The following is a 14,209-nucleotide window of genomic DNA, read 5'->3' as shown; positions in this document are numbered from 1 at the left end:
GACAAGCTGAGGGAGGCTGCTGAGACTAAAAACAGCAAACTCTATTGGGAAACGATAAATAGTCCGTTTCTCAGTAGAGAAAATGTTCCAGAACTGACCTCATATGTGGCATGTAGCGACTGGGTTAATCATTTCTCGAAAATATTTAACCCTGAAGGGCCAACATCTGAGTTACCACCACCAGATACAAATCCATGGTTGCCCCTTTCGTTGGCTATAACATTGGAAGAATGTCAGGAAGCAATTTCTTTGAGTAAAGGAGGCAAGGCACCTGGCCCCGATGGGGTCCCGCTGGATTTATATAAAGATGAAACAGCGTTATGGGCTCCCATTTTGACAAGGATTTTTAATTGTGCGGCTGAAAATGAATTCCCTTCTACCTGGGGTCAATCGATTATCATCCCTTTACATAAGAAGGGCGATAAGTCAGAGGCCTCTAATTATCGCCCAATTTCACTATTGGATGCCTCAGTAAAGGTGATGAGCAGGATTTTGCTAAAGAGGCTAGAAGACTGGGCAACTGATTTTAACATCTTAACTAAAGTCCAATATGGTTTCCGCAAAGGTCTGGGTACACTGGACCAATGCGTAAACCTGGACCTTTTAATCAGTAAATATACTGTGGCCAAAAGTGGCAACCTCTTTTTATGTTTTGCTGATTTGAGCAGCGCATTTGATTTGGTTAACCATAGTATTCTTTGGGAGGTTCTGCTTGATGCAGGGGCACCAAGGGAAATAGTGTATTTTTTAGCCAGACTATACGAAAAACTCTCATGTAAAGTCCGCTATGGCACCCTTGGCGAATGCACCCCGTTTTTTAAAGTGTCTCGGGGCATTCGTCAGGGTTGTGTTTTAGCCCCGCTTTTATTTTCCCTTTTTATTAATGGTGTAGACCGATCCCTGACTAACATTTTAGCAGATGCCCCCCTGATTGGCGGTAAACCTGTTCCGCTGTTACTCTATGCGGATGACGCTGTTCTTTTATCTCGAACACAGTTGGGCCTACAGCGCCTTATTGATAATTTCACGCAGTTTATACAAGCTAGGCAGCTTCGTGTGAATAAAACTAAGACATATGTAATGTCATGTGGTCAGGCAGCCAAGCAGGTAAAACATACTTTCTTCCTAGATAAGGAAAAGCTGACCTCTGTTAAATCTTTTTGTTATTTGGGAATAACATATAGTAACAGTGGGTCCTGGAATGCGGAATTTGATGCCGTAAAAATAAAAATGTTACGGTCCACCAGTAGCATTTTTCGTTTTGCCTCTAAACTTGGCTCACGAAGCATCTATGATATGATGAACATATATAATGTATGTTGTGTTTCCTCTGCTCTGTATGGGGCAGGGGTGTGGGGTCACTGTGAGGGTATTCTCTTGCAGAAGGAGGAAAACAAGTTTTTAAGGAGGCTATTATGCGTCCCTCCCTCCGCCTCCATACAGTTGATCCATGACGAAGTTGGGATCGAGTACATCTCTGACTTAGCAGCAGTTCGGCCACTTTTATTGTGGCGATCTATTTGGGCTAAGTCGGAGACTCGATTCACTCAGGATATTATCCTTGACTGTATAGGTTTGGATCATTCCTCACGGGTATTATGGTTAAGATACATCCACCATTGGTATCTACTTTTGTTTAACATTAATGTGTTCCGTGAGCCGGAAAAGGTTGTATCTATTACAAAAAAAAGAAATTAAGATAACGTTCCTTAAATTTCGTAAGGCTGAGCGAGACAAAGCTGTTGGTAATCTTGCTACTTTGAAATTCTACAAAGATTTAAATTTAGCTCCTGGCTTGCAATCCTATCTTGTGTTTGTGACCCGCCCCTCTCACCAGTATGTTTTAACACGGGTCAGATTGGGTATTGTACACCACTTGGTTGCTTTTCCAAACACAAAGACTAGTTCAAACACACCTTGTCCTTGTGACGGTACTTCGCGTCAGAGTAGTTGTCATTTTTTACTTTTTTGTAAATTTTACCAGTATTTTAGGCTTAAATACCTTAGACCAATTTTTATCAAATATAACATCTGTACCACACAAACAGCATTGAATATTTTATCCTTACTAGTGAACGAGGAGATTTGTTTCTTCTTGGCTACTTTTATTTTAAAATGTACAGCTGCCAGGAAAAGTATTGTATTTTAAAAATTGTTTACTGACCTGTCTGTACTTGTGCTATACAGCTGCCAGGGTTTATGTATGATGAAATTAATGTTATTATCCCTGTCTGTATATATATGTTTTACTTCTCCTTGAATTTTATATCAATGTCTGTATTAAGGTATTTATACAGTGTTCCACAGTATTGAATGATTATTTAACAATTCTTAATATACAGTTCCCAGTAAAGGCCTAATAAGTAATTTCTACTGACTCCTAGGTAGTTCATGTAAGAATGTCGTGTATTTTATAAGATCATGCCGACCTATAGAGGCATGTTTATTTTCTACTTGCTGCACTTTAGCTTTTTCCCCTTTTTTAGGAAAGATTATTCGTGATTTTTAATATTTCAATTGTGTTTTGCTTGTATGATTTGTATGTACAAATCGAATAAAAGCTTTTGAACTTTGAACTTTGAACCCGTGATTCGAGCAGGCACCGAAGCGAGAATTATCGAGTCCGTGGACATTTTGGGCTCAAGACCCTGCCGCGTCGGGAATTGAACCCTGGTCCCGGGTCTGACCTCTGCTTCATGGACTGCCTCTTCTAACCCTTGAGCCACACTTCTCCACAAGTGTGTGGCTCTGTCTGTGTGTGTGTGGCTCTGTCTGTGTGTGTGTGTGTGGCTCTGTCTGTGTGTGTGGCTCTGTCTGTGTGTGTAGCTCTGTGTGTGTGTGTGGCTGTGTGTGTGGCTCTGTGTGGATAGCTTTTTTGTAGGTGGCTCTATGTGTGGGGGCTCTGTCTGTGTGAGGGTGGCTCTGTGCAGGTGGCTCTATGTGAATGACTGTGTGTGGCTCTGTGTGGGTGGCTCTGTATGTGTGTGTGGGTGGCTTTCTGTGTATGGCTCTGTGTGGGTGTAAATGCAATATGTCATGCATTTGCGAGCGATTAAGCTATTGGCAATGTAAATGACAATGCCATTTCGAATATGCTACTTACGAGTATGCATCTGTTCTTGGCATGTAGGGCTGCTGACATTCATATCTGTGCATAGATCGCCGCCTAGTGTTGGGTCCGGATGATTGCACATTGTTGTCCTGGAAGAGTCTTCGAAGTATCACGAGATAGGTGGCTCCTCCCCTGGACTAGTGCGCATGGGCATCCTCTCCATCCTCAGATTGTTTTTCGCCATTGTGGCAGAGATGGAGTGTAGTACAGTAAGTGATGACCATGCTAAGAGTAATTGTGAGTGCTGCAGCCGCTACAGGCGCCGGGGAGGAGGGCGGGCGATATGAATGTCAGCAGCCCTACATGCCAAGAACAGATGCATACTGGTAAGTAGCATATTCGTTCGAGGCATGTGGGCTGCTGAATTCATATCTGTGCATAGAATATATAGCAGTCCCTCTATAAGCGGCGGCTGCCTGTGCCAGCTGCAGCAGTCTGAAAAAGTGTTTTTAGAACAGCCTGTCCTACAGCTGCCTGCTGTTTGGAGTGCACATCTACGCAGTAGTGTTTGGTAAATGTGTGTATGGTAGACCATGTGGCTGCTCTACAGATTTCCTCTAAGGGAATGTTTCCCAGGAAAGCCATGGATGCCCTAACTTTCGTGTTGAGTGGGCTCTTGGGGGAATCGTTCATGTGCGCTTAGCCTTTTGATAGCAAATCTGTATGCACTTAACGATCCATCTGGCTATACCTGCTTTTGAAATGGGGTTGCCTTTGTGTTGTGGTGAAAAGGCAACAAACAGTTGTTTTGTCTTCCTGAAATCTTTTCTCCTATCTATGTAGTACATGAGAGCTCTTTTGACATCTAGTGTGTGGAGCATTCTCTCTGCCACTGAATCTGAATTCTGGAAGAACACTGGCAGTTCTATAGTTTGATTCATATGGAACTGTGAAACCACCTTAGGCAGAAATGTAGGGTTAGTACCACCCTGTTGGAGTGAATCTGTATGAATGGCTCTTGGATAGTTAGTGCTTGAAGTTCACTAACTCGTTGTAGCGATGTGATAGCTATTAGGAAAGACACTTTCCAAGTTAAGAATTGTATCTCGCATGAGTGTAGAGGCTCAAAAGGTGGACCCATCAGTCTGGTAAGGACCACATTTAGGTTCCATACAGGTGCTGGTGGATGTCTGGGAGGAATAACTCGTTTGAGTCCTTCCAGAAAAGCTTTGATGGCAGGCACTCTGAAAAGTGAGAGATGCTGCCTGTTTTGGAGAGAAGCTGCTATTGCGGATAAATGTATACGTATGGAAGCTTAGACCAGATTGCATTTGTATAGATGTAATAGATAACAGATGATGTTGTGAGTAGATGCATCTAGCGGATTAATGTCATTATTGGCACAATAAATGACGAATCGCTTCCATTTGGCCGCATAACATGCTCTAGTTGTGGGCCTCCTTGCCTCCTTTATGATATCCATACAGTCGGGAGGCAGGTTGAGGTACCCAAATTCTAAGACCTCAGGAGCCTGATCGCCAGGTTGAGCTGTTGCGGATCTGGATGCTGAATGTCGCCATGGTTCTGCGTCAAGAGTCTGGGTGTGAGATGTAGCCTTTGATGCGGTACCACGGAGAGTTCTAGAAACGTGGTGTACCATGGTTGGCGTGCCCACGTTGGAGCAACCAGGATGAGTCATCGAGTGTTGCCTCAGCTTGCGTGCCACTAGCGGTATTAGCGGTGCTTGGGGAAAAGCGTACGCAAATATGCCTGACCAGTTCATCCATATCACATTTCCCTGCGACTGTGGGTGTGGAACCTGACGGCAAAGCTTTGGCATTTTGCGTTTTCCCTTGTGGCGAATAGGCCTATCTCTGGATGACCCCACTGCTGGAAGTACAGTTGGAGTACTGATGGATGTATCTCCCACTCGTGTATCTGGAGGCTGTGTCTGCTGAGCAGATCCGCCATCTGATTGTCCTTGCCTGGGAGGTGTTCTGCCATGAGGAAGATGTTTCTTTGAATGGCCCACTTCTACATGCTTTGAGCCAGATGAGACAACTGTGGAGAGTGTGTACCTCCCTGCTTCTGTATGTAGTACATGGCAGTCATGTTGTCCATCCGGATCAACACTACTTTGTTGCAGAAATGTACTTTGAATGCTTTCATTGCCATCAGTTCTAGAAGGTTGATGTGCATCTTTCTCTGCTGTATTGTCCATAGTCCCTGCACTGTGTAGTGGAGTACATGAGCTCCCCATCCCTGGAGAGATGTGTCCGTTGTCAGTATTATTTGTGGTACAGGCTCTTGGAACGGTCGGCCCCTGCAAAGGTTTTGTGGGTTCCACCAATGCAGAGAGCTGTATGCGCGACTGGTCACCAACACTAGGTCTTTCAATTGTCCTTGAGCCTGATTCCACTGACGTGCTAAGCACTCCTGAAGCGGACGCATGTGTATTCTCGCGTGCGGGACTATGAAGATGCAGGAGGCCATCATGCCTATCAACTGCATGAACACTCGTGCTGGAAGCGAGTGTTGTGGTCTGAATTTCTGTATCAGCAATTGAATGCTGTTGATCCTCACTGAATTTGGCTGTGCTTTGGCTGCCAGAGTGTCTATTGTCGCGCCCAAGTACTGCCGTACATGGGCGGGCTGAAGGTGGGACTTTGGATAATTCAGTGAAAACCTCAGGTTGTGAAGTGGGTGAATGGTGTGGGACATGTGGGTGGCACATTGCTGGGCCGACTTTGCTTGGATAAGCCAGTCGTCCAGATAAGGGTAGACGTGAACATTCTGTCTCCGTTGGTGTGCAGCCACTGTCGCTAGGCACTTGGTAAACACCCTGGGTGCTGTTGTTACTCCGAAAGGGAGGACTTTGAACTGATAATGCTGATCCTGAATGGTAAATCTGAGATATTTTCTGTGTGACTGGTGTACCTAGTGTTGCGAGGAAATCTCCATGACTGAGTAACGGTAGAACCTGCTGTAACGTGAGCATGTGAAAATGTTCTGACAGGATGTATTGGTTTAGGGGCCTGAGGTCCAGTATGGGTCTGAGGGACCTGTCCTTTTTTGGTATCAAGAAGTACAGCGAGTACACCCCTGTACCTCTTGGTTCTACAGGCACGAGCTCTATGGCTCGTTTTTGCAGCACGCTGACTACCTCTTGCTGTAATAACTGTAGATGCTCTGCGGACATAGGACGGTGTCTTGGGGGTATGTTGGGTGGAGTGGATGTTAACTCCAGACAATAACCATACTGGATAAGCTGCCTCACCCACCTGTCTGTAGTGATGCTTTTCCAGACTGGCAGGAACTGTTGTAGTCTCCCCCCGACCGGTGTTATATGGTCGGGGGGTAGTGACAAGACGTCACTGTTTGTTGGTGGCGGAGGATCGGGAGTTGTTGTTTCCACGACCCCTGCCCTTGGTGCTGTTTCCACAATAGCCACCCCTATTGTTCTTGTTGTAGGTGGACTGCGTGCCTCCTTTACTGTATTGTGTTTGCTGGGACACCTGGCCTCTGGAAGCTCCTCTATTGTTGGGGCGACGAAAAGAACCACCCCTGAACTGCTGCGACTGTAGAGCCCCCATAGACTTTGCAGTCTCTGTGTCCTTTTTAATTTTTTCTAAGGTGGTGTCCACTTCTGGGCCAAATAAGTAATCAGGGTTAACTGGTTGATTGAGTATGGTGGTTTGTATCTCAGGCTTGAAGCCGGAGATTCTCAGCCAGGCGTGTCTGCGTAACATAACGCTTGTATTAATAGCCCTGGCTGCAGTGCCTGCTGCGTCTAGCGTGCACTTAATAGACGCGTTGGATATAAGTTTCCCTTCTTGTATTAGCATTTCTGCTGCCTCCTTGTACTCATCTGGCAAGTGTTGTAACAGGGTTTCAAGTGTATCATAATGAGCCCTGTCGTATCTGGCTAGGAGTGCCTGTGTGTTGGAGATTCGCCAGACATTGGCCGCTTGAGCTGCCACCCTTTTCCCTGAGGCTTCTAGCACTTTAGATTCCTTGTCATGGGGAGGAGTATCACCCGTGGTCTGCGAGTACGCTCTTTTACGAGCATTTGAAACAACTAGAGAGTCCAATGACACTGTCCCTTGATATATGTAGGGTCCACAGGTGCTGGTTTGTATTTTTTTTTAATCCTGGGGTTTACCACTCTTGCCCTTGTGGTCTCCTTAAAGATGTCTCCAGCGTGTTTCAGGATACCTTTTAGCATGGGTAGAGTCTTGACAGTTCTCTCTGAGGTTGAGAAGGTGTCATATAAAAAGTCCTCTTCAATAGGGCCAGCATGGAGTTGGACATTGTGATTTTTTGCTGCCCTCTCAATAAGTGCGTTAAACGCAGCCGTGTCTTCTGTAGGTGAGGGTTTAACAGCATAGATATTGCTGTCAGGGGCATTTTGTGGCTCCCCTGGGTCAACAGCGTCTGTCCAGGGTTCAGTGTGGTCTTCTGGATCAGTGTCAACAGGATAACTGTATTCTTCATTGTCAGCATCCCCTGAATGTGTGGGTGAAGAAGGAGCAGGTTCACGTATATATTTTTGTAGAGGTTCAAAAAGAAGAGGTGATGTTGCTGAATCCCTTTTTTTCTTTAATGGAATTTTATACGACTCCATTGGCTGTTCTGGGACGATCTTTCGCTTGTGAATGGAAAGTCTACCAGTCTCAGCGTCGATGAATTGCCTCGACTGGTCTTCATGCAGAGGCTGTCGATGCTTTGTGGCCTCTTCAGTAGTTGTAGGCTTTTGCCCCATGGACACCTTCTTGGCCGCTTCAATGCCCGTATGTGGGGCGAACGCCTTAGGTGTCACTGGCGGCGGCAGTATAAACTTAATCGGTGCCGACGCCTTAGGAGTCTTACTGATTGTGTTTGGGGGTGGAGTGGCCTTCGGTCCGACAGCTGTAGCTTTTTCCTTAATGCGCTGCAGCGAGTCCGACACTTGCTTTGAAAAAGAGGCTGACGAGTGACCCAGTACATTTTAACCACTGGGTAAAACTACATGAGGAACACGGTACGTGATCTCAAGACTGGTGCGCCACAGTCAGCGTCCTGGCAAACTTTTCATTACTAGATAAACAAAGAGAGGAGTACCATCAATGGAAGGTCAAAAAAAGAGAGATTCCTAATGTGGTGGTAGACTGACAAAAGGAAGGAATTTATCCTTTTGTTAAAAAACCCTCACTCACGAGCCTAGTAGTGACATGCTTCATCATCGGGGTCTACCCTGGTGGCCTAGCGTCACCAGGGTGTGCTACAACACCTGAATTACAGTGGAGCTGGTTGTGAATGTAAGTGCAGAAAAAAAGGTGTGTTAAAAATTGTCCTGGTTTAACTTAGTGGGAAGATAAATTTTATTTACAAGTAACTGGACAATGTTAAAAAGGTGGGGCGAGATACTGTGAGGGTATATTAAGGCCAAGATTATCTCTTATATGTGCGTTGGTCCTTTTCATTACACCAGTGTAATCGTACAGGTTATTTCAGACATTTCATGTTACGCTTGTTACGGATCATTCACAAAATTACACCACGTTGCATAATTTCAAGTCTGTTCAGGTAAACTCTTTCACTGGAGTATGAAAATGTGACTGATCAGAACATAAGCAGCTGTTTGCGGCACTTGTGTTCTTGCATTGTATTGCTAAATGCTAGATTTGCATTTCATGTAACTTGCCCATAATTTTGCAAAAAGGAAATTATGCACATTTTGCATACCCTTACCCATGGCTTGGTTGTCGGATGGAAACTCTTGGTAAATTAGTGGCGTGAAGGTGGGTGCCACATATACTATTCTAGGGATGTACACTTTGGGCCTGATTTCGATCTCAGAGGACGGGTTACTCCATCACAGCGGTAACAGATATCCCCGTCCACTGAAATATAAATCCCATAAGATATAATGGGATTTATATTTCGGCGGACGGGATATCCATCACCGGTGTGAGGAAGTAACCAGTCTCCCGAGATGGAAATCGGACCCTTTGTCTGGAAGATAGCAATCAGTAGTTGAGTGAGTGGGTGTGTTCATATTGTTACTGCTGCAAGAAAAGTCACATTCCAGTACGTTCCCGCCTCTTTCCTCCTTGTTGCGAGGTCTGGAAGTCACAACCAAAATGTTTAGTCATGAAGAGCGTCTCCATCTATGTAACTATTGATGGAAGAGCTTGTGTCTGGCAGCCCTGTGCTAAACACATAGCTTAGTGGGACCGGAGTGCACGTTTAAGTGCTGGATTCTTTCAAAACCTTAATTTGCTACACCAAATGCTTGTTTAATCTGCAATAGAGGAGCAGGTGAGGGGAAGCAACATGAGATGGGCGGAAGAAACACTGGCGAGAAGAAGCAATACAGAGGTGGGGTATTACAAAGAATGGGTACAAGGAAGAAATATGGAGGGAGGAAGAGAAGGCAAGCACCCAATGGCAGAAGTGGAGAACGGGTGGGGGCAAAAAAGCACACGGCAGACATCAAGTAACGTGGAGCGTGGAGCTAGAGAAACACATGGCGAAGGAGCAAAGATGCAGAGCAAAGGGTCAGTGAAGCACACTGGCGGGTGAGAAAAACGAGCACGGGTTGGAAAGAGAAGCACACAAGAGAGACCGCTGGAAAACACAAGCACTCTTGTGAGTGCAAAAGCAAAAAGAAAAAAGTAGTTTGCTAAAAGTCAACAGTGACGTATAAAAAGCCAACCAAAAAGACAAAAGACAACCAGAGGTAAGAGGTTATGCTCCATGGAAGGTACAAACAAGACTGACAAGCTACAAAGACATCCACTTTCTAGATTGCTTTCACATCCTGTGACATGCCAAGTACATCTTGGCACTTTTGTCACCAAACAGGGAACCAAAACCCACGTCTAAGATTGAATAATGTAAATTAAAATTATCAGACAATCCAACAGACAAACATGATCTGGAAAGAGAACGCAGCATCTTGAATTTGCTCACTTTAGTCAATGTATGATATTGCTACAAGTGAGGGGAACATTGGAAACAAGTATCCTCGATTGCACAACGGAATGGAGTGTAGCTGCTCTGCTAAACAGTCCTTAAATTCTATGAAAATCAAGAACAAAAGAGAGGCTTTTTAGTACAAGTGCGTTTCTGAGAGTATTTATATTTACCAATTTAGAGTGGAGAATGCATTAACTGCATGAATGCTTTTTAAATGGACCAGTGAGCTCATCACTGCGACCCACAACGACAGTGCTGTGACATCTAACATTGATCAGTGATTGTCTTCAACTGGGACCCACAACGACAGTGCTGTGACTTCTAACATTGATCAGGGATCGATCAGTGAACGTCTTCAAGAGGAGAAGTGTGGCTCAATGGTTAGAGGCGGCAGACCCAGACACATGGGTCGGCCCGGGACCAGGGTTCAATTCCCGACGCGGCCGGGTGCAGGACCAATGTCAGCGGGCCCGATAAATCTCGCCTCGGTGCCACTCTAACCATGGGGTCCCACGCTGCAACTCTGGGCAATAGCTTGCTTAATCTCCACTCTGGCCCTCATCACCGCCGGGGATGCCTGGCTGCACCTTGGGGATGCCCAGTAAAGGGACTATCTCACAGAGAAAGCCAGGACGGGTGCCCTAGTGGTACAGCGCTGGGACGCTTCCGGGTAACCACGCGCTCTATAAATCCAACATTCATTCATTCATTCTTCAACTGGGACCCACAACGACAGTGCTGTGACATCTAACATCGATCAGGGATCGATTAGTGATTGTCTTTAACTGCGACCCACAACGACAGTGCTGCGACATCTAACATTGACCAGTGATCGTTTTCAACTGGGATCCACGACGGTGCTGTGACATCTAACATCGATCAGTGATCAGCTTTAACTGGGACCCACAACAACAGTACTGTGACATCTAACATTACAGGATTGGGGTAATGTTCTATGAAGAATGCGGCAGGAGTATGTAGCAATCCATATATATAACCAAGTTATTGGTGTACTTCAGTCATCAGAGATACTTCAACAAGTCACAAATATACAAAAAAATAGATTAACATGGTCTAAAAAATAGGAAGGCCACATTTACCACATTACAAATTCAAACCAATATATGGCATATTTGCTAAATATGGTAGATCAGTAGCAGCGACGGATCACGATTGGGGAAATACTCACATAATGGGTCAGGCAATGACCAATAATGACCATGAAGGCATACAATCTAAATCTGAATAAATCAAGTTTGCCAATACATGAAGAATTAATTAACTGGGCCATTTCATGAAACTCAGGAATCATTTTTTTACTTGCATGAAATTCCGAGTATGAAAACAGTGAGGAGATAGGCTCCGTCATCATTAGACATAAACATACCCGCAGAGGAGAGGCAAGAAGGAAGGAGCTTGGCCTCTGTATTCTGCCAATATTTACCTGTATTGAAGGCTTCCCCTTCTCCCGACCGCCACATCTCATTAGTGGCAAGAGAGAAAATGGTCACAGGATTCCTGCCGTCGGCCTGTCTCAGGACAGGATCTTGGCCTACTCTGCCCAGTAGCTGCACCCGGTTCAGTGCTGCAAAGGTACAGTAAATTAAATCAGGGCGATTGAAACACAACAGCACCATCTTTCCTGTAAAATCAACGTGTGAAGAAGTAAGCTCGGTTGAGAAGGCATGCAACGGAATGGCCCAAACAACTTCACTAATAGCTAAAAAGTGAACAGTTCTAGAGACTGATTAATAGATGCACTCTGATGATTTAATATACTATTGCAAGATTATGTAATATAAATTCCCCAAAATACATGCACACAGGATTTAACCTCCACTTTAATCCGGGGGTCTAAAAGTCATGGTAAGGTGTGTTACAACACCCACCCATCATCATCATCATCATCATCATCATCATCATCACACAGTGTGATCCTGCTTCTAGCAAGGCCACACAGGGCATTAAAGAAGATGCACCAGCCTACTGGCATGATGGGATAACTAGAGGCACATGTTATAACTGGACCATAATAACCATCTCAACATTCTCTGAAGGCAGATAGCAGCTGTAATCAGTTCACTTTTAGAAGATAAAATGTGACAAAACATGATTTATCCTTTTCAATAATGATGTCTTAGCTACACAACTGAAGTGAAATGTGGTGTTTGAGATGGGTTACTTACATCTCTCCAGAACAAGGGAAGCTGTATCGCTCAGATTGCGCCTGGTAAGTTGCCGAAAAATCTGCATCAGAAGAAAGGGTACAATATTAGTGAAAGAGGAACATGACACTTGGCTGATGTGCTGGGAATGCCACAGGTATCACTCAGTCGCCTGATGTATCCACACACAGACAACTTTCGATTAAGTGGAGAGCACACAGGATACATACATTGATATGTCAACAGAGACAACAGAATACGTATGCAGTTAGAGCCTATGGTATTTCATACATGTATACCACTATGTGTGCTGTAGATACAAGTCTTGCTCCAATTGTTTGGTGGAAACACCCACTTTAATGTACATAGGCCATGGCAGCATTTCATTCTTTGTAAGCTTAACATATGCAATGTGTTGCGAATGTATAATAAAAGAAAAAATGCAATAAAGATACTTCAAAAAGAAAAAAATTACACTTGGCTGATGTAAGAAACCGGATCATTTTTTGGGGAGGGTGACTGTCCACCTCAAGGAATAATAATCATAACGGTTGTCAGGGTGAACCCTCAAAGTCACTAAATTAATCCAGGCTCAACCTCTTAGTAGCTAAGGCAGACAACCTTAGCTTAGGGCAACGTGTAAAGTGTTGATGCAGTACCAGAACAGTAATAAATGGAAAACATCAAGCAATAAAAGTGAATTAGAAAAATAGAATACATTTTAATAAACAAGATTACACAAAAAACAAACAAAATAAAATAAAGGGAACTGGATATGTGATTTAATTTTTAAGTTTGAAAGTAGAAATACAGCCACAAAGCACAAAAGTGCCAATGATAGGCTATGGAAGTGGTAGACTAGGACCTAGGCTGGCTTTGAGGCCGACCCGATGGAGCCCTGATCCGAACAGAAGTAACTCTACCCCAGTGACAGTCTGGAAGTCAAAATGTTTCTAGGTTCCAATGTACAAAGGACCTTTGCCGCTTTTCTCAAGTAAAACGCTGACATTTCTACTAAGTCTCAAAAAGCACACAGGAATACACTTCTAAGGCTTCACATGACCTCAGGGGAGGGCACTTGGAGACTATCAGGGTATCGAGCAGAGGACAACATCAAAGTCTAATCCAAGTCCTGTTGCCACTGGTCAGTTTTGCACCACAGGAAACAAGCATTTACAATGCAATCGGTCTCGCCTTTGGGATCTTATATCAAAGTCAAAGTTTCTTTATTTCGATTGTAGAAGCAATCATAAAAGTACAGGTTTAAAAATACATTAATTACATTGTTAAAAAACAAATATAATACAGAAATTCATCGTTCAGTCAAATAAATTAAGGCTCAGAAATAGAAATTTAAAATCTAAACTATTTTTACAGTGTGTTTACATATCCATGCTTTTCCTGGTGTGCATCACATCTTTTTAATATAGTGTTACTGTTGCTACAAATAGATGGTTATCAAGACATTGGATATTTAGCATTGCCAAAGGACACTGTCGGTGTCCTAGTTCTCTTAGTAATGGAAGTAAAACATTTTTCCTTATTGCATCATAGAATTTACAAAACAGGAGAACATGAATAGTGCTCTGAGGTGAAATATGATCACAGGGGCAAGAAGGAAGATCGTGCGTCCAATTATTAATCGTAGGAAAGCTAACCAGCCTGCGGAAGATACCAAATCTAAAGCGTGAAAATAAAAAACGCTCATAATTATTCGATACATAGATTAAATAGGGCTGAATGTTAAAAGTTGATAAAACCATTTGATGCTGCAGGACAGAGGGTTTTAAAACCTCAGTTGCAATTCTTTTTGAGTCCAAAAGAGCTAGGCCCTCCCTCTTCAACTCTTTCCGTGAGATAGCTGAAATACTAGTAGGGTTCAAGAAATAATCTTCTCTCCCAATATCCTTTAACCCCTTCGACGCTGATGACGAGCTGGGCTCGTCATGGCGTAGCCTCCTCGCACGCTGATGACGAGCCCAGCTCGTCACTTAACATGCGTTTTACGAAAACTCAGCGCAGGAGCGGAATT

General features: G+C 44.1%; 1 protein-coding gene across 1 annotated transcript in view; it reads right to left on the bottom strand.

Annotated features, from left to right (window-relative positions):
• The window catches only part of SSBP1 (single stranded DNA binding protein 1), a 159,103-nt gene that overhangs the window by 103,132 nt on the left and 41,762 nt on the right, over positions 1–14,209 (bottom strand). Inside the window, exons 3-4 of the mRNA XM_086952972.1 lie at positions 12,199–12,259; positions 11,457–11,597 (exon numbers count right to left, since the gene is read on the bottom strand). Coding sequence (XP_086809098.1) covers positions 11,457–11,597; positions 12,199–12,259 — 202 coding nt within the window. The remainder of the gene's footprint in view (positions 1–11,456; positions 11,598–12,198; positions 12,260–14,209) is intronic.

This window comes from Lissotriton vulgaris, chromosome 1_2 (genome assembly GCF_964263255.1).
Source record: "Lissotriton vulgaris chromosome 1_2, aLisVul1.2, whole genome shotgun sequence".
NCBI lineage: Eukaryota > Metazoa > Chordata > Amphibia > Caudata > Salamandridae > Lissotriton > Lissotriton vulgaris.
The sequence above is the reverse complement of the archived record's forward strand: the minus strand, read 5'-3'. Positions and strand labels throughout refer to the sequence as shown.